We start from the raw sequence: 21409 nt of genomic DNA, 5'->3' as shown, positions 1-21409 counted from the left end.
CATTGAGAAACATACAGGCCATCACGCAGCTCAAGTACTTTAACACTGACGCTAGCCCCGGAAGACGTGTGCTCTGAACTGAAGAAAACCCGCATACGCTGCCCAAACGGTAATACAGTACTATGATTCGGAAACCCCCGGTTCCGTTTCATCAGTTGTCTAATCGTGTCTAATCCTTCACTTGCGACGGATGAATAATTTTCGGATTAATCCCAGCAAAAAATGTGTCAAACAAGTGATCCACCGAACTTCCGTCCGATATTATTCGTCTCTGTTTTGTTGAAAGTGCTGCAGCGACTACTGCTTAGCATTGCAAAGCATCAACTAAACGCCTCCAGGGATGCGTACGAGACCAGTAGATCTACCAAGGGTGCAGTCATGTGTCACCATCGCGCAGTTCCGAAGAAATTAGAAGAAACAGCTTGCGGGTCCATTTCGTGGAGTTTGGCAGTGCTTTCGATTCAATCGATTGAATATCTCTTCTGTTTTTCCTACATAACTATGTTATCGATCTACAATAGTACGCACAGCTTAGAGGAAGAAACTCGTCAACGAATTCGGTGTGGCGAGGGAGCTGTGTGGCACTGTTTCTATTCACCTTCTACATAGACTCTTCGGAACCTGATGAATAGTGCAATCTGATAAAATATGCGGAGGAAATCGCATTTGACAGACCATGTTCTACATCCCGAGACGCTTACTTGTTTTGATAAGACGGTGAAGCCACAAGATAGTGGAGACAAAATATCGCGCTACAGCCTAACCCATCCAAACGCACCGAGATTGTGTTCATACTGAGGAGGATTAGATATCATGGGGCTTCGACTGTTGTGCCCCCATTCAATATCGATGATTATCCACCACCTAGAGGAACCTTGGTGTTATGGTACTTGACATGGCAGTTCTGAAACTGAAAACGGATTTTGTGGAGATCGGTCACGTCTGCCTAAGTCGGGAAGAAGTAGGAATTTATTAATCTTGGAGGGTGATATAAATCTCAAAGTTGCACTATTAAGTGCTGAAAAAGTATAACTAGGGGATAGACTTCAAGTCAACGTGCGGATAATGGAGAGCGACTGCTTTAGCTGTGTGCTGATCATCGTGTGTTCCTGGCCAGTAGGAACTTCTAAGCCCAACGCTTACATCGAGTTACTTGGAGTCCACCAATACAGCCATGGACTCAATTGGACCGTGTGACTATTAGTTACCGGTGGAGCCTCAATTAAACATTGTCGTCCTTTGTGAGGTACTCAACTTAACTCTAGTCGTGACACTGTGCGAGTCCAACTATCACTTCGCTTTCCACCAGCATTATAGTGCCAAAGGACAGCAACTCAATTCATTAACTTCTATAAGTTTCAATAGTTCAGGCTTATCGAGGTGACCTGGTTAGAAAGCTACTGGAAACGCATTCATGCTGATGATGAAGATTGATTGGACGTTGAATGGAAGCGGGTGAAAGAAGCTATGTTCTCAGCTTTCATAACTGTCTCTCCAAGCCATCCGACTCGACTAGGGAGTCATCGAGAAGGGCCATGCCAGCAATTGGCGAGTATGATGGCACATGTGGATATGACAGCAAAGCGTCGGTGTTGAACAATGATGTCATGCTGTCGATGATGATCATCATCATCTGGATAATCAAGAGCTTGAAGAGTGTCAGAGAACGCTGTTGGGTTTCGAAGACCCAGGAGATGAGGAGGCCTTTGGCGGCAGACAACCGGCCAAAAGAAGACAAGTGTCAGCAAAAGAATACGCAGGGAAACGGGACGACAATTCACTCCCAAAACTATCCTCTTGAGCGATGGACTGAACACTTCCGCTGATCTCTTTCAAAACAACCTCTGGAAAAGCCCAACGGGCCTGAATCGACACCTGCCCGCTGACAACAGAGATGCGGCATGAGACATCACATCTTCAACGCGACAAGGAACATGGTCCGGATGGTCTGCACCCCACAAACTTCAAAGCCAGTGAGGTCCTAGTGAACAGCCTGAAAATCACACTGCAGAAGATTTGGAACGGAAACAAAATGCCAGTGGAATGGAGTGCCTCGATCCTCATCCCAGTCTTAAAAAGGGCGCAAGAACATCATGCGAAAACCACAGGGGTATCAGCTTGATTGCATGCCAGGAGTTATCCGGCATTATTTTACGCCGTTAATCGTTTGTTTTGATCGTTTATTGGGAGACAGGTTCGTGGTAATTAATCTGGGTTTCGCCCTGGTGGAGGATGTATCGACCATACCTTTATCTTGAAAGAAGTTCCCGAATAGTGTCAATGTTTGAAACGTCCCCCGTTGGTCGTTTTTCCTGATCTGAAAGCTGCTTTTGACTGTCGATCGTCAGGAACTTTAACCGTGCTTGGCAATAAAGAATATCCTATCCAAATTTATATCCGTTACGACGGTACTGTATGCGAACTCCTGTGAACGGGTACGAGTACATGACAAGCCTTCGCCTGGGTTCACTACGTCGTGGAGTAAAACAACGATAACCTGTCTTGTTTTTCCCCTTCAACTTTGTGATTGATGTGCTGCGTGGAATTCTGTCTGCATCTGAAACCTAAAGGGTCGAAATTTTCCGGTGGAACGGCTGGAAATGAGATTACCTTTCGAATCTGAAAGGCCAGTGCAGCTTTTGCCAAACTCTGACACCAGTAGCTCCAACGTGACCTGTTTGCCTGTCAAGATCAGAAACGTGGTCTCTACACGAAAAGGACATGCGAAAGATGTCAGTGTTTGGGCACCGGTACTTCCCAAGCATTCGTTGGGTTAGTCGGAACATCGTATTAGCAATGCTGGGACACTTCAGATGGTCTTATGAAGTAGGGGCCCTCCCATGATAGATGAATTACTAACGCCTCATAGCTTACACTGGTTGAGAAATGCACTCCGCCTGCCTTCCAGCGCACTTTTCGCCGAGCCCTCAGCTGAGTAAAAGCGACCGAGACATGTACAATAACGCGTAGTCAGTAGTGCCCATACATGAAAGCTACCGCCTTCAGCACGTAGGCACTGAGTTCCCGAATTAACTGAACATGTCTTCGCCTGAAATATCTAGTTGCTTCTCTCACGCTTTCCCACTTTTCAGTGATCGGGACCGTAGTAGATGGGACCAATGTGCACATGGCACATGGTTCATAGGTGATAAATTGAATTGAACTAAATCAATCTGTGAGTGCCGGCTACCCGGCTAGAAGAAAACAAAGACAACACAACCATGGTAGTCCCTGAGAAGCCAGATACTAGGTTTCAGTGGGGGCTGTTGTGTTGTATGGCTGAGACTTGGCCTGTTCGACCAGCGGAAATGAGACGCCTTCAGGTGTTCGACAATTGTTGTCTCAGAACCATAGTCTGTGAACGCGAATTCGTAACGAGGCAATAAGGTGAGTTTTCGGGTTCGCAACCGGGACATCCATTAACTAACGTGTCCAGCACCATAACCTGCGTATCCCAAACGATCATTTGCCAAAGAAACTGTTGTTTATCCTGTTCAATTCGGAGTGGAGGATGCAGAGAGCCGAACAAACCTTGACCTAACAGAGAGGTATTAAAGAGATTACGAAAAGTCTGGAGGTTATCGGAGCTACTCGCTTTTCAGGAAAGGAACCGCGCGATTCATTGCGCCTAGTTGGAGACGCTGCAAAATATGGTTGTTAGCCGATGTCAGTGGCATTCTTGTTGACAGTTTCTATCCAGATTGCCTGGATAACTGTTGGAGGTGTGGGCACTTCGGAATAACTGTAGTAATCCAGCAGTAATCGTTCAGTTGTAGCACACTTGTGGAGCCTAGCTGCCATGCTACCGAAAGGAGAAATGACGGCTGTGATACTGCAAGGTTACCTAACCCTAGAAGGGAGCAACTGAGATGCTGATGATGGGTTCGAAGCACGGACCTTACGGTCCTTAAGCTGGCCCTTAACCACTAAACTATCTCGAGGTAACACTAAGTCTTTCCCCTGTCCACTTTTATTCCTTAATTCATAATAAGGCTTCCAAATACATCATGGTTGTACTGCAGCCAAACATCAATGTCGAACACTGATGTCATACTGTCGAAGTTGATGATGATGACTGGGGCACGACAGAAGGGTGACGATAAGGTGACCACAGAACTACTGGGTGTTGAATCCAAGCTGCAAGAAGGTAAACCCAGGTTACTCAGGACTGCGTTCAACTCAGATTAATCTCCGAAGGTTTCGTTCATCAGAGGACGTGAGTTGAAAGGGGCCACCATATTATTATGACCGTACCTAAGCCCACAAGACGAACAATGGAGGGCCGCAGTAACGTGGCTGCCTGAATGTAGCAACGACGGAGAAGAAATTGTAAATTTTTCGTTGTACAGAAGCGCCTCTGGAATCGACCGTCACTGTGGCTAACAACCCAGCAGAAACAGTCTGCCGAGACCGAGGAATGATGCCGACCCGGACCATGGCTAGGAGCCCTATAAATAAGTGAATCCAGTTGCAAGCATGGGTACCTGAACACCAATCGTAAGTGATCGCCATCATGAGAATATGACTAACTGGTGGAAAGCTAGTTGAATTTGTAATGTACACAGTTCGCAGGTATGGCCGCTCTTGCAATGAACAAAGTTATTGCTATATATGTAAATGAATCACTCAAGTCGGCCACTATCGAAAGGCCCCAAAATAGTAGTGCGTCCCAAAGGGATAACCTCTGGACATAAGCACAACACCGCATTAGTTTTGAATACTTAATGGTTCAGCTGTAACACCCTTCCGGTACCTAGTAGCCAAGCCACCAGAAAAAAGCACGAGAGCTAGTATACTGCCAAATTGCCCAAGCCTAGATAGAAGTCGAGATACAGAGGTCGGGTTCAAACCACGGACCTGCCGGTAAATTTGCGTCCTGACAAATGAGTTATCTCGCCACCGAAGCAGTATAGAGAGTCCCGGGAAATATGGATCCAGGTCCCTGGTGCTTCTTTTGGGTGGCGCGGCAGGTATAAACCGGGAGGGCATTACACCTAGACTGTTATTGTTTATTTTATTTAGTCACGTACCAACCACGCAGGATTTCAGTTTCCCACATACGAACTGGTCAACACACAGCTAGTACGACTACTTTTCTTAGCAAACAACACCTTTCTTGGAGTGGGTAGTGGAATAAAGGCATCCATGACATGCCTACGGGCCCACTACAATGGGGAGATGCTAGAGCTGCTATTCACGAGTCCACTGCAGGCAGTGACAACGGTTACGGTGTAGGAGCTTGTCGTATATTTGCTCCGTTTTTTAAACGTTTCAGCGTCCACTACTACATCACCTTTTTTCGTTTCAGCTCTCAGTGTCAACGTTTTGGATGAATAAAGCCTAGCTTCCGGGCCCTCAGCCTTTCCACTCTTATTCTGATTGTCGCGGCGCTCCATCCCTCGTCGAACACAACGGAGCTGCTAGGAGGAAATGGCCATGACATCACTGATACTAGGCTTGGTTGAATGGTGCAATAAATACCTGGCAAATCGTTCTCGGCAATCCGGGAGGCCGAACTTCGGAGTACGAAGGTCCATGCTCACCTCATAGTTTGGGACGTCGAGCGAAGAGTGCACTGAAGATGTGTGTCGGGAATTTAAGGAAGCCAACCAAACTGTATGTACCAGATAGAACGGAAAAGACTGTGATTCGTTAGCACCCTTGGACGTCACATAGTTTGTTGGGGTGATAGCATGGTGCCACTCTAAAGGGGATCGAAGATTGAATGGTTACTACTCATGAAAAGAAGTCAGAAATGCCTGAAAGCAAATGGTGGTTGGTAAAAAAACGAGTGCATGAGAAATCTGCACTAAATCTATGTGTCAGTAACAGAAGGAAAGACAAGGGTCAACTTCCAGGTTATGAAAACAGAAGTTATCACCAATGTCAAGAAATGGGCCTAAATATTTTCACAACACTTCGCTGCGGTGCATCCTGCGTGCAATAACACGGCAATCAAAGCTCAAAAAGGTCGTTTATAGGTAAGCTGAAATTTCGATGAACTCTTGATAACATCAAAGCGCAAGGACTAGGTGACCTATTCTTTTATACCCAGGAAGTTATAGCTTATCACTGTAGCAACTCTGGCACACATCTACAATCAACCTCTGAAAGCAGAATTTACCCCCGGAGGCTAGCCTATGAGGCTAACTAGAACATTTCCAAAATGTCACCACTTTGGGGGCCCACGCGAATACAGGCCTATTCGCCTAACGTCGGTAGTTCTAATGACTCTAGAAGGGATAACGAAAGGAGCACTTATATACACTCTTATATATGCACTTATATACATGTGGAACGCCCTGTCCGGCTCAACAAGTGGGGTTGTGAGTGGGAGGCTTTACAAAAATTGTGGTGGTTCGTGACGCTTGATATGATGAAACAGAGCGTCACAAGACGACGCAGTGCATATGGACTTCAGCAAAGCTTTCGACTACCAGTGCCACACGCAAGCAGGTTGGAGTCTGTTGATCACTGCACAGATGGATGAAATCCTCGGCTGGACATCCGAGATGGAAAATCAGATAACGGCGCCTCAATGGGACTAGGAAAAGCCATTGGTAATATACCACAGAGGTTTGTAGGGCACGAGTGCGTCGAAGTTGGACACTTCGCTGTAGATAATCACAATGGTCACACAGGGCTACTTTCGAACTCAAACTATTTGCGATGCACATCGTCTAGACTGATGTAAGCTTGCAGACATGATTAGTGCGTTTTCAGGTTTATAACTAAGCTCGGCGGACCAATAAAAAATCAGTAGACACATCCAAACTACGAACATCTCGAAACGCCACCAAAGTCGTACCATTTACTGCCACAAGAGAGTGAGCAAGGTATCCATCTCGAAACGCCACCAAAGTCGTACCATTTACTGCCACAAGAGAGTGAGAAAAACAAGGTATCCCCTGGACAGCAATGCTCCCTCCCCCTCACCCCGAACGGACTGGAAAAGACTGGCCCCAAAACACGCACACCCCGATCACCCAGCAGTGGCCACTCGAAATATTATCAAAAGTGAGTAGTCCGGTGCCGTTCAAAGCGCATATGGCTTGCGCAATGGCATTAGCAGTCAGACACCTAAGCCACAGGCCAGCACAGTCCCTATCGCCAATTAGGCCAGACTCTCGAGTCGTTGGGCTCCACAGAGCTGCATTAGAAGAGGATCACAGTCATAAGAGTGAAACTCTGATGATTGAGACAAACAAAAGGAGGACAGCCAAAAGCTATTGGGAGTCTGAAAATTGCACCAGTTGGCAACCATGAACAAGAATAGGGACACGCCAACTTCAATCCGCAAAACCTAACGTTCTGTTTTTAAAGGAATGGAACAGGCATACATGAAATAAGTAAATATGTTGAAATATTGGTAGCTCGGGGCATTAAATTGTATTAAATCAGGTGGCTGTTGATCTGTTCGTCAAGCTTGGCAGTTGATTTGCGAGCATTTCATCATTCGAGGCGAACAGATAAACAGCCGTCTGATCAATTGCCAATACCTGAAAAGCGTGGTACCCTCGTAACACAGGATTTGAAATACCGTCGCATGGACGCAGCTGTTACAAGCGGGTTTCGTTTGGGCGGTCAAGGAACTTATAAAAAATAGTCACCGGGATCATGGAATCAGATTTGGAGGTGGTCGAGTATATGAATGGACGAACTGCACCAATGCGAAGATAATTTGACCGTCAGTTCGATCTTGTCAGCGTGTGTTCCAATGATATCTCACAGCCACTAAGGATGAAGAATTCCACGAAAAGCTGCCACCGCATCCGTTAGGCCAAATGAGCGCCTATTTCTCGCGGATGAACTCGACAACCAAGTTCGTCGTGACAAACAAATATGAAAAAAGGTAACCGGATGGTTCGGAAACTGGACCATGAAATTAAACAGTCAATATTTACTAGCGAAGTGTTATGACCATGGAATCCGGTATCCAATTGTTAAACACTGGGAGAGCGTCCGTCGCGATCTAGTTGAGTACGACCTGTGGATATATACATCTTTTGGGTTACATTACATTACACTACTGCCAAAAATAGAAATCTCACTGGAATGCTCATAAACACAGAGCACGGTTCAGACTATGACATCAACGTCAAAACGGTGCAAACCAAGCTGAGAATGGATGTTAAAAGGTCAAGGCTTATAACGGCTTATTAAAGGACAGGTCTGTGAATTCTGCTCTGGGTAAACATCCTCAAGAAAAAAACGGCAGCTGTTCCCAAGCAAGTTATTGGATCTTTGTAGAGCTCCGGTTTGCTGCGAGATTGGGAAGTTACGAAACAACATGCGACCTCCCTCTGTTCACCACTACTGAATCTGACGTGGAACCAAGTCTAAGTCATTTTTCTCCTAATGCAGGATGCTGTTGAGGAGGACTCGATAAACCGCGATTCAATCAGTCAATACCCACTAACATTCGAATGAGAGGCGATTTTCTTACGTTATCCATAACGCCAGCAAACGCCCACAAAGCACACGTGACTGACACTCGGCAGCGGACCCATCAACTTCTGACCGCTGATTGGTCGATCACCCAATGGATTGCATAGCGCAAAGATTGAGGTGGATACGAAATCCTATGTTGGCTTCAAACTTTCCGGTCTCGCAGGATGGTGCTGCACCATGCAACAAACCGGTGCTCTTCAGAGATTCAAAAATTCATATGGGGAACAGCTGCTGCTTGCTGTTGGAGATGTTTGCCGAGCCCAGAATTCACGGATTCACGGATTGATACACGGGATAGAGGCTTTTGTCCAAGTTTCACGGGTTGGTTTTATTCTTGTCGTTGGGCGGTTGCCACTCACCTGAAAGGTACAAGTGAAAAAGGGGTATAACACTGCTCTTTATGTTCTCAGCGTGGGGCAGTATGATCACCAGCGCGAGGATTCGCATAAATATCTAATGGCGCTTTGAGCTGGGTTCTAGAAGGAGCGTGGACAACCGACGGAGGAAGGTCATTCCACGCAACCACTACCCAAAATGAGAAGATTTTTGTTTGACGAATGTGTACGCTTTTAGCTTGAAGATCTTCTTACTATGTCCCCGCCGTGTGTTTGCTGGGTCAACGGTAAAAAGCAGGGCATTAGTAATAATTAGGCCCCCTCGGAGGCGACGGTACACCAGGGGTAAGAGATAAAGCATCGCGAAATGCGTTTCGTAGTCCACGGAAACCATCCTCGTAGCGGCTCGCTGTACACGCTGAATGAGGGTGACGTCTTTCATGCGTCCTGAGTGGACAGCTTGGTTAGCGTATTCCGGGAGCGGCCTGACGTAAGCCTCATAGAGTATTTGGAAATCCATGCGGGTAATACGGGAGAAGGTGCGTCGGATCAGCTGTAAAATGGCGAATGCCTTTCAGGCCGATTTCTCATGGTGCAGCGAAAAGGACAAGTTTGAGGAGACCCAGATGCCCAAATCCTTTTCGGCATCTATCCTCATGATGTTTTCGGGTCCTTTCGCACCATGCATGACAAAGGAATTCGCTGAGTCTCCTCCAAACGACATATGGATGCACTTTTCGTCATTCAGAGGAAGGTGCCAGTCCAACGACCACTGTTTGGCATCGTTTACATCCATTTTGACGGCACTGGCATCGGAAATCCGGGATTTCAAGTCGTCCGCGAAAAGTAGAAATGGACTTGCAAGATTATCTGGAAGGTCGTTGACGTGGATCAGAAACAGGAGTGGTCCCAGGATGGAGCCTTGAGGAACTCCAATGGAGACCGGCGCTGGAGAAGGTAAGGTCGAGTCTACTTTCACTCGGAATGATCTGTCTGACAGGAACGCCCTGATCCATTGAAGGATTTTTTCTTGGATCCTGTAAGTTTCGAGTTTGTGGAGCAGCGGGACATGTGGGACCCCATCAAATACTTTTGATAAGTCGAAAAATAAGGCACCCGACACGAGTCCCTCGTCCTTGGCCTGGGTTATGCTGTCGATAAACACGAGCATGTGTGTTACGCTAGAACGGTTTGGGAGAAATCGGTGTTGAGCTGGAGAGATCAGGTTGCTGGATGTAGGGTGACCTAGGATAGCCCGCTCCAGAATGCGTTCCATCACCTTCCACGGTAAGCTTTTGAGGCCTATAGCCCTGCAGCTGCCAGGCGACAGTCGGTCACAGTTTTGTGGATTGGCGTGACAATCGCTTCCTTCCAAGCAGGGGGAAGGCGGCCTTCGTCAAGCGACTGACGAAACACTAGGTATAAATGATTTGCCAGGGTAGACGGCGTTTCCTTCAGGATCCTTGGTTGGACCTCGTCGGGCCCCAATGCGCAGAATGGCTTTATCTTGTGCAAGTTGACGAATGTCCTCCACCGTGAAGACCAAGTCGGTGGAAGGCTGTTCGTGGTTCCGCCTTAACAAGAGTGGCTGAGTATAAACACCCATAGGGTTTTCTGTAAACCTCAGATACCAGTATTGAGTCACTCGTCGGTTATCCGTTTCTGTCCCCCAAGGATAACGCGGATGGCTTGTTTCTAAGGCGATGTCTCATGTATTTGAACAATACGTTTTTGTTTTTTCGAGCAAGGTCCAGGATGGTGGCTTGGTTTCTCGTATGTTTTATTTGCGCATTTCCGATTTACAGCGGTTCCGCATTTTCTGAAATGCCAGTTCATCTTCTGTACCCCCTGTAGCCGACATTTTGCATCTGGAAGGTCGTTGACGTAGATCAGAAACAGCAGTGGTCCCGAAATGGAGCCTTGAGGAACTCCAATGGTGACCGGCGCTGGAGGAGAGTAGGTCGAGCCTACTCTCACTCGGAATGACTTATCTGATAGGAACGCCTTGATCCAGTGTAGGATTTTTCCCTTGAACCCCGTAAGACTCGAGTTTGTGTAGCAGCAGGACGTGGGACCCTATCAAGGGCTTTTGAGAAATCGAAAAATATGGCATCCGACACGAGTCCCTCGTCCTTGGCCTGGGTTATGCTGTCGATAAACACGAGCATGTGTGTTACGCTAGAACGGTTTGGGAGAAATCGGTGTTGAGCTGGAGAGATCAGGTTGCTGGATGTAGGGTGACCTAGGATAGCCCGCTCCAGAATGCGTTCCATCACCTTCCACGGTAAGCTTTTGAGGCCTATAGCCCTGCAGCTGCCAGGCGACAGTCGGTCACAGTTTTGTGGATTGGCGTGACAATCGCTTCCTTCCAAGCAGGGGGAAGGCGGCCTTCGTCAAGCGACTGACGAAACACTAGGTATAAATGATTTGCCAGGGTAGACGGCGTTTCCTTCAGGATCCTTGGTTGGACCTCGTCGGGCCCCAATGCGCAGAATGGCTTTATCTTGTGCAAGTTGACGAATGTCCTCCACCGTGAAGACCAAGTCGGTGGAAGGCTGTTCGTGGTTCCGCCTTAACAAGAGTGGCTGAGTGTAAACACCCATAGGGGTTTCTGTAAACCTCCGATACCAGTATTGAGTCACTCGTCGGTTATCCGTTTCTGTCCCCCAAGGATAACGCGGATGGCTTGTTTCTAAGGCGATGTCTCATGTATTTGAACAATACGTTTTTGTTTTTTCGAGCAAGGTCCAGGATGGTGGCTTGGTTTCTCGTATGTTTTATTTGCGCATTTCCGATTTACAGCGGTTCCGCATTTTCTGAAATGCCAGTTCATCTTCTGTACCCCCTGTAGCCGACATTTTGGAAAAAAGTTGGGACCTCTTTTCCAGAAGTCGCCGAATCCTTTTTGGCATCCTGCGACTTATCCGATTGCGTGCTGGTTTTCTTTGGGACGAACATCGCGTCAGCATCGTGAACTTTCTGGGCAATGGTCCTTCATAATTCTTGCACTGAAGCCGGTCGCAGTTTAATTTGCTCAAGAAAGATGCGCATTCCTGAGGAGTCTGCGCGGCAGATGTCTCGAAACCATGTTTGAGGTTCGGGATTTCTGGCCCGATAGCAGTTTAAATCAAAGGACAGCACAGTGTTCGCTGTGTCCTTGTGGAGCTTCGATTGTTACCTGATCAATGAGGTGTCTTTCGTTAGTGATGACCAAGTCCAGGAGTGATGGTAGTTGGCCTGCGCGATATCTGGTGGGTGCAACGTAGTGTTGAGTCCAAGCACCCTGTTGAACGACTTCAATCAGCGCCGCTGCATAAATTCCGCTTGATCAGACGCGCTTGATCTCCATCCGGGAGGCCTTTGGAGCGTTGAAGTTACCTACCAGCAGCAGATGAGTGAAGTGGTAGGTGGAGGAGAAGTGCTCAAGGGTTTGTATGAGGAATTGGTCATCTTCAGGGGACTCGAGGGGCTACGCAGACCACGCCGAGTAGGAGAGAATCGGACCCGCGCAGCTGGATTTGGACCCGCAGTGCATCGCAAAAAGGTGCAGCAGTGGTATCAGAGGGGACAATCGGGATTGGTAGGGCCGAATGTAAGCACAGCGCAACCCCACCAGCCCTCCCTCGTTTTGAGTCAGCTCGAAAAATAGGGTAGCCGTCTATCGAGATCCCCGCGTCAGAGACGTCTGGTGTGAGCCAGGTCTCTGCAAATGCGATTATGGACGGTTGTTCAAGGCAAGCTGACTGTTTTATCTCGCAGAGTTTGTTGAAAAGGCTGAGGCAGTTTGTGGACAAGCATTTCAACACTGTCTCTGCTGCCTCCGAGGGTGAGGAGCCGAATGTTGACCGTTCTGGAAGTATACCTTTTAACATCCATTTAGAGCTTGGAGCTGATATTTCAGTCTGAACTGCTCCTTGTGTTTATGAAGATTCCCTTGAGGTTCCCTTCTGACATGCGATTTAAGTACAAGCCGGAATTCCGACCTTTGAGTTCTGCGCAAGCCAGGAAATGTGCGTACTCAAATAGCGTATTCAACTAGCGTGTCCTCACATTCTGAGTGAAAAACGAGTAAAATGCCTTATCCTCATAAACTAAAAATGGTAAATGATTGCAACATGATCGGAAATGGTCCAAAATAATTTGGAGGATTTATTACAGGGAAGCTCCGTGTAATCAGTTTAAGGTTTATCAAGGAAATGAGTTAAATTAAACATGAAAAACGTGCCCACTTACCTTAAAACGTCTCCCATCAATCTCAATTTCTCCACGCAAATTTCTTATGACCGCATATGCCATTCCCTTGAAAATCAAAGCTGTTTCAAATGTCTGGAAATAAACTTAACAATTTATCTTGTCAGCCGCTTTCAACTCAGTTAATAAAGTTTTTGTGCCATGGAGGGTCGCCAGCAAACCCAGTGGTGTTATATGACGAGGCGATCCGGTCGTTACAACAACAACACAACGGAGAGGAAGGTATAATCTGCGAGAAATCAGGACGGTTGTTGAAAATGAAAAACAACGACAATGATCACAAGGTACTAGTAGTTTAATGATGGACTTGACTGACATAAACTAAAACTGAAAATCGCTGCTGGCCACTAGTGACCTTGGGTGGTTTATTTAATGGCCAAGGCAACGAAAAGCAGGGAAATGGAGATAAAATAACTCGAGAAGGAGACAATTGTCAGGTTTCTTTTCAAAAGCGTGGTTTATGTTGAGGCTAAGTAGACTCTCTGGTCATTATTTTACGGCGGTCGGTTGTAAAGGATAGTTTCGCTATCGAGTTAGTCCCAATCCGTGGGTCAAACGAACTCCGTAAATAAAAAACTTAACTTGTGGAAGGGACAAGCCAAAATTAGAGCGCAACTCCAGATGGTTTGAACCCGAAAGTAAGGTTCAGTGGGTTGGAACGAACTAGTTCCAGATGCGGTTGGGGCCGGGCTAAAAGTTTGCTCATAATTGCAATCATAGACCGCAGTGGGCGACAGGTGACGGCCGACGGCAGGGAAAGAATAGTTACGGGTGTACCATCAGACTGGTTATGGTAGTGCCACGTTATCATTGCACTAACGTACTTCGGTTTCTTGACGGTAGACAAGGTTACCGCAATCGGACTGTTGGTATGCAATCAGGTTGCAGCAAGATCCGGCTTAGGTAAAGAGATTAACATCGGTGGCATCGGGCTGAATAAGAGCCACGGGTAATTCAATTCCGTTGAGGGAACATGTGTATGTAGACCGGAGATCAGCATGGTTGAATGAACTACGAACATAAGGGGCGTTTCGAGCAACTACATGCTCATGCTAGACGGTATGCCACCCATAAGTTGGGAATAGACATTATTATTGTTATTATTATTAGTAAGTTCGAAGTTTGATAAGCGGGAAAATGAGGAAGGAGTAGGTCAAGAGCAGTAGTGTCTGGTGAATTCCGGGAGGCATTAGGTTGAATGGCGTCCAATATAAAATAATCTAAAGGGGGATAATTGCAAGTCAGATAAACCACGAAATGGTGGATTTTTGTTGGCTGACTTAGCACCCAAGGATGAACTGAGGTACGCATGTAATTAACGACTTTTTGCTGGCTAGCTCTCGGCTCGTCTAGAAAGCAGTGAGGCGTGCTTGCTAAATGGGCCGCAAAGAAGGCATGTTAAAATGTCCGCTTGAATTGAGAGACAGAATTCCAACAAAACGTGCTCCCGAAGTCCATATGCGTCCACGTTCCCTGCACCAGAGAGGAGGTAATTGACAAGCCTGAGTTCCAAGTAAAACGTCAGTATCAATGCTGTAGGACGCCAGTTGGAGTTAAGAGACAACGGCGATTTTGTGTGACGCATGGAAGGGCCACCACATCCAGTATAATTCTTCTTTGGTGAGGCATCATGCACATCAGGTGGGTTTCGTATTTTTTGAAACCTATTACTCAGCACCAGCTTTGGGAAACAGTGCAATACAAATCACTCACAAAAACGGGCCTTATTTAAACACTTCTCAGAGATTATCACTGCTGAAGTGCTCTTGTAACCGGGCAAGTATTGTTCTCAGCTTGTAAGCCGCCTTCCTCACTGTGATTATGTCCTGATTCCAGAACATCACTGCCTCGCTGAGCATTGCACAACACGAAGGTCGCAAACTTCTCGCCAAAACATATGCAGTAACTTAAGCGATCAGTAAAATTGAATTTTTCATCTTGTTGAAGTTCGGCCATTGTTTTTTTAGTAATGATGGATGAGCGCTTTAGACAGTTGATCGATAAAGATTACGTCTGGCTGATTGATTAGATATTGTGGACCGTTGTTGGTTCCCCAGTTGGTAGTTGGGCTGTTCGTCGAAATTGGTAAATTGCCTGAAAACGTTTCGTCCTCAGCAGAGGAGACATAATTAGCGTGCATTTGAGTAAGTCTCCTTGAAAGGGGAGGAAACGTTTGTAGGCTTGTTGCCATGCTCGTCGGACAGAAAACCGACCATCTGATCAGGTACCAGCACACATCCGACCAACCAATATTTCGACACATTGACATCGTGGACCTCAAGCAGCAGGTTGGGCGTATGCGTCAGGCAACTATTGATCGCTGAGAAGAAATGGTAGGCGTTATGATGAGCATCGTATGCACCGCTAGGGGCAAACTATTTGGCAGCACCTTTGAGTCTTCTACAGTAAACCTGGTATACTTCATAAATTTCAGTGGAGAACTCTGCTTCAGTTTGCTGGAAACCTTCACATAGGTGATAAGTCATCATCAATTGCAAGCGTTACGTTCTTCAATCCTCGTACAAATTATCCGATTATAATGAATGCCCACGACTATGAGTACTGCAAATAGCAGTTGTAGAGCCAGCGGATCACAGAATTCGATATTCATCCAGTCGAACAGGACATATAAAAGTATATTTTATTATGGAGGTGATGCCTCGCATTTTTCGCATCTGGAAACATAATGCATGCTCTAAAAAGCCCCGTAGGCTATCCCGCTGAAGAAGTACACTAACCCCTGAACACCTACGCAAGAAGGTTTTTAACCTAAGGCCTGGATGTCTAGTTGCTATGATATTAACGTTTTCATAAAATGTGGGGTCAATTGCTGGGAGTTTTATTTTTTGATATAACCTCCTGAAACAAAATAAAAGGCGTGTAAGCTGCGTTCAGCAATCTTATCTGAAGCCAAGACTGGAGAATTACCAACGCCAGGCAAAAGAATATCCCACGGATGCACGTAAACTCAGTTCGCGTGAAGGGCACACGCTGGTTTCTGCTACAGCACTACTTTGAGGAAAAGATGGATTTTAAGGCAAAAAACCGCCTGCAACTCACTATCCAACGAAAATAAAATTTTTTCGAATGTGAACGTAACCTGGGACAAAAACTTACCCTTGTTCCTCTAAATGAATTCATCTCGGAGATTCGCTCCGAAATCTGATCGTGTTGCCCGCGCGTGTGGCTCAAGAACGTTGGTCCGTAGAGCAAGTCACCGATGTAACTGGGATATATCGGCACTTGACAATGGTAGCATTATACCCAGTCTAATACCCGCCCCCAACAGACGCTATCGGACAGATTGCAGATGCCGCAGATATAAGCAACAATTTCTGATGACATTAGCCATTTCTCACGGTGCGATAACTTGCAGTAGTTCCTACCTTGTGATCACGCACCCTGATACTTTGCAAGCAATCGTCGTCAACCTGCAAATCTAATATTACGTCATGCGGAGCCATTTTTCTCCGTATATTGAAAGAGAGATCACTCAGGCGCGCATAAGTGTGGTGCTTTTGGAGGTGCTGGGTTGATCGTTTCATGTCACAGGAACTTAGATAGCCCGTGAGGATATCCCATTACAACAGACAGCCGAACACATGGGACTGAGTTCCTCATTTCGACCGCAGAAGGATCCGTGACACTCTCAGTCGACAAAACGAAACCGGGCCAATATCCTGTGTAAACCTGCTTTTCAGATGTTCGCAGCAAACGATAGCAGGCATGAAAGCCAGAGGGAAAATTACCTCACAGCCACTCCCTGAAGTATCCCCAGCAACGCGCAGTATGCCTTTTGGGACAACTTTTACTAGCAACCTAATTTCAGCACCGGTAGCTAACGTTTGAACACCGCTCAGTAAAGGTAGCCTGTTCACCAGGTTTAACCAACAAAACCGGCAACTTTCCGCGGCTGCAAAGACCATCAACCATTTATAAATGAAAACGACCGTTCCATCGACCATCCAAATTACAGAATATTGTCGTCTCTGATATTTGGTGCATTGGGCCAAATCAATACTCGAGATAAGACTGTTCCTTGGCATACGGAGCGAGCCGACCCAAACGCTCCAAATGAGAGGGTTCAATCTAACCTTTCGGTTGTTCAAGCACCAGTAGAACAGTAGCGTCTTGTTTACTTTGAATCTAATTGCCTACTACTGTTGGTGATGGCCCGAACACAGGTGAGCAGTGAGCGAAGACCCGGTTAATTTCCACCTAATGTGCCTGAGGCATACTTTTTATTATAATTTGTGAAATTTTGCGTCTGAGTTCACTGCGGCGGGGCCAGTACTCCTGGTTACGGCTTCCGATACTGATGGCATAGATCCAAAAACACAACCACCCCCCTACAACAAACTATTCGCTTTGAGCAGACAAACAAAACATTTTTATATAAAGAAGCCGCTTCCCTAAGCCTGTGAATCCTGGCTCTGAAAATTTGCAAGATGTGAAGAGGACAAAAAATGATGAGGGCATTCGGCATCGCCGCTTTCACGCTCCTCAACTATGATATATTTTTACCTACCACATTCGTTTTAAAAACGATCGTCGATTATGCAGATCGCACAGAATGTTCAGCAGCTATATCATAACGATCCGGCCAAGCACCACAGGTAAAGCAGTAAAACCCACTCCAACCAAATCAATTGCAATTATTGACTACCGATCGCCAGAGGTGCAAACCAATATTACACTGATACGTCGAATCAGCTTGCGCAAAATCATTTTGTTTCAAAAGCAAACTAAACAGCCTCACTCACGTAAGCGTTGAAACACGCAAATGACCACAATCACAATCAGACATTGCTGCGAGTCAAAATGTGCATAAGGTCTCTCTCGAAAATCATCACCTGTCAAGTCTCTTCTATTTTTGTCTGGGCGTGGTCATGGATCCTCATGGACCTAGTAAGCACCTTCAACTAATCAAGAACGACTTCTCCTGTTTCTCATCCGAACGGTAGTTGCTGGCCTACATCTGTTAGTCAGAATTTTACACATTTTGCGAAACCTGCATGTTAAAACTAACTATAAAAATGTGACCGTCGCCGTGAACCCCACGCATGAACGACCGGTAGCCGAAATTTACGTACCGGAACCCAAATGTATTAGGTGGCAATGGAGACGACAATCAAAAACAACATCAGCGCCTGTTAGCGTTTCTTGTTGATCGGAGATGCACATACTTGTTCACCATGAATGTGTATAGACAGATATTTCGAGTACGTCCCCAGATTTTTGTTCATATCTACACGCCCGTAGCATAACATGTGTGTGGCATAACATGTGCTTGTCCGCCACTGAAATTCCGGCTATTTGGACTCAAAGTACATAAAAATGACACTACCAGCCGGAGAAATACTCCAGCATCCGCCATGTAATATTGCGCCTGTCCGTCGATGCTCAACAACATTCCGGAGTGCAACTTTTTCGACCCCGACATAACAGACGCTACTCTAACTGCGGCTGGTGAATGATCGGATGCGCTCAATACCAGTTTGCAGAGCTCTCGAGAAACAAACAAGAATTGAATGCCTGCAGTTTTCACCAGCTTTTATACAGAAATGGCGTGTTGCTGAACCATTCGTAGATCAGTTTGGACCTGAAGTCGCCAACACTGAATTGAGGAACTACTTAGATTGTGTATACTAATGAGGTGTCCGAGTAGCCCGTGGTCCTGTCGAAGCTCCGCTCGGCGTCTGATGGAAGCTTTTGGAACTGCTTTGCAGCGTTCGTTGACAATTGTGTAATTGCCGATGAATATCCATGAAAGTCTAAGAAGACGCGTGAGAATTTTCAGCGTTCAAAAAGGCTGTGCAAATGAGACGTTAAGTTTCCTGTACAAGAGCCTGTAACCACTTGCCAATAAATGACTCGCGGCGAATGGCTTCACTTCCTTCACGAACAGCTTCACACCAGCTTTCAAGCGGTATCCTCATGGCGTTGAAAAACGCACTCATCTCCACATATTCGTCGCCAACTCCAAATACTGGAACGATTTAAAGGCACATAGTGCATAGATCGAAGAAACGCGGGTAGTTAACACATGGCAGAAAAGCATCAAAAACAACTTCGGGGATACCCTCCAGGAAATCTCACGGTGTTAGCTGTGGGATATGTAGAATTTGACAACACACATATATCAAGCGCCTTGGTTAACATTGCGAAATACGCCCACGTACCCTAAAATGCTTTTCGCCAACCTCACATACTCCATCGGCCCCCTAGCTGGCTATCTACATCGCTTCTTCCAGTACGAGGTTAGTAGGAGGCTGAAGTCTTTTTGACACACCTAAGAATAAGCTTACCCACATGCAGAAGAATTTCTATGCACGCTTTTAGTTACTTGTAGTTACTTCAAATTACCTTTCAGTTACATTAAGAACTTTAAGTTTCCCTCATCACATCCAAAGATATTTATCTGCTATGCATGGCTAATGGCACAACTTAAAGGTTATTGTGACAAAACACGTTTTAGAAATAATGCTTATACTAGTGCGATCTCCATAAAGCGCCGTTTTACGACTGTGTTCCTAACAGCAGCCGACCGTGTCAAAGTTGCGAAGACATCAAAACTAGCCATCCGTTCGCTGATGAGAGAAAATGGCAAATAAGTAGATAACGGGCCCCGGAACCGAAAGATGACCGACGTAAGTGCCCATTATCCGCACAATGCTCCCAACTGAAGAACCTGTAAAACTGAGGTGAAACTTTTGATGCCAAAATGCTGCATTTTGTTGCGTATGTGCTCAAATCCAAATCTACTCCAATCCAAATTATTATTTTTTCAGGCCAACAAAATTTCATTGTTCACTGTAGCAGCCATGCCTCTGGATGAAAAGACTTGAGGGATAATTTTCAATCGCTGAGACACCGGGATGCCTAAACTAGGCCCAAAAGTTTGGACTGGTACTCTTAACTTATCGACCGATTGGTTTAGTCCATGAGAGACGCGCCATAACCTTCGAATTTCAATTCCATGGAGCGAATAACGATCACCACGGAAATACCGCACGCTTCTTGGACCAAACTGATTCAGTATGCGATTGACTGAGCCGTCCCGCCAATCACTTACTAGGATTTGCTCTGGGTGACTGGCCTCCCCACGTTTGATACTTCGGTGGTTTTTATTTCCTAGAATTTGCTTGAATAGAAATTCATCGGCCGAAGAAAAGGCTTTTCTTTAATAAGTTCGTTGGCCCGACATCATGGAAAACCGGATAAGATACATTGTCTTCTGCATTGTTCTATGAGATTGAGGGATAGACGTGAAATCGCCCAGCTCCGCAGAACGGGCAATTCAAGCTTGTTATCAACCTATATAATTGCTCATAATGACTTTCTTACTTTAGTGAAAGATTTATTGAGGGTGATAATCTCTGCTTCCCTTACGGGACGGCAAATAATGACACCTGATGAAAGTGTATCCCGAATGATTCTTGGCAGCCAAGCTTGGTACTTTTCACCTTATCTGTTGTTCCATCCTTTTCAGGCTGCATGAAGCTAGATTCTTTTCCTATTCCGTATGTCGGGGCCGCAGAAGCCTCTTGACTGGTGGCTGCTGACTGATTCAGATAATGTAAACAACCTATCTGAAGCTGCACTGAGTTAATTTGCACGTCAAAACAACAGCCAAACCAGTGGGAGTAGTTGAATCAGGCAGCGACGTCCTACGATTCTTTCGGGAGGAACTCGGCGACGCTAGGCGAACTCCAAAACCTTATTGTAGCGGAACGGACATCGCACGTACACGGTTTCCTGTTCGGTATCGTTTCACAAGAACATCTCGTAGCTTACGACTGCTCTGTTGTCTGAAAGAGCTGTCTTTTTCAGTCATAGCGGTTACATTCAAAACACCTTCGATCTTCGACCTTTCGACATAGTGAAACATGACCTCACGTTTCTAGAGTTTTGTTGTAAGCCGCAAAAAGCCTATACAGTGCAGGTACTTTGTGAATAGAAACAGTGTAGAAGACGTCGTCTCACAAAGTGCACCTCTTAAAGATGTGAGATGCAGTTCCCGCCACGAAGTGACTGGACCTTACCGTGATGTGACGGTTTGCGCACCTCAGAGATCCATTGAGCTATACTGGAGAGTGTCGCGAGACACTCAGAGTCTCTCATACCAGGTTGGTCAATGGTTAGAGGTCTGACGAACACAGTCTCCTGGCCCTCCAGATTGGGGGTTGGAACATGAATTGCACATACACAAATAAACTCATGCCACATCGGCCGTCGCGTGGTGCCATCAGCCGGGTCGCCTTACTTGCTGCATACAGCAGGGCGGGTAAGCGAAAACAGGCTACTGCTGACGCCCCCTTCGTTCTCCTTCACATGTTTTTTCTTCCCCCCCCCCCCCACCCCATTAATAA

General features: G+C 46.3%; 2 protein-coding genes across 2 annotated transcripts in view; both read right to left on the bottom strand.

Moving 5' to 3' along the window:
- The window catches only part of T265_01552 (hypothetical protein), a gene marked incomplete at both ends in the record, with an annotated part of 69527 nt that extends 60629 nt beyond the window's left edge, over positions 1-8898 (bottom strand). The window contains 2 exons of the mRNA XM_009165611.1: positions 5482-5704; positions 8811-8898. Coding sequence (XP_009163875.1) covers positions 5482-5704; positions 8811-8898 — 311 coding nt within the window. The remainder of the gene's footprint in view (positions 1-5481; positions 5705-8810) is intronic.
- A 3923-nt stretch (positions 8899-12821) lies between these two features.
- Positions 12822-21409, bottom strand: part of T265_01551 (hypothetical protein) — a gene marked incomplete at both ends in the record, with an annotated part of 17718 nt that continues 9130 nt past the window's right edge. The window contains 3 exons of the mRNA XM_009165610.1: positions 12822-12839; positions 13020-13112; positions 16155-16263. Of these exons, the coding sequence (XP_009163874.1) occupies positions 12822-12839; positions 13020-13112; positions 16155-16263 (220 nt within the window). The remainder of the gene's footprint in view (positions 12840-13019; positions 13113-16154; positions 16264-21409) is intronic.

Source organism: Opisthorchis viverrini (genome assembly GCF_000715545.1).
Source record: "Opisthorchis viverrini unplaced genomic scaffold opera_v5_17, whole genome shotgun sequence".
Classification (NCBI taxonomy): domain Eukaryota; kingdom Metazoa; phylum Platyhelminthes; class Trematoda; order Opisthorchiida; family Opisthorchiidae; genus Opisthorchis; species Opisthorchis viverrini.
The sequence above is the reverse complement of the archived record's forward strand: the minus strand, read 5'-3'. Positions and strand labels throughout refer to the sequence as shown.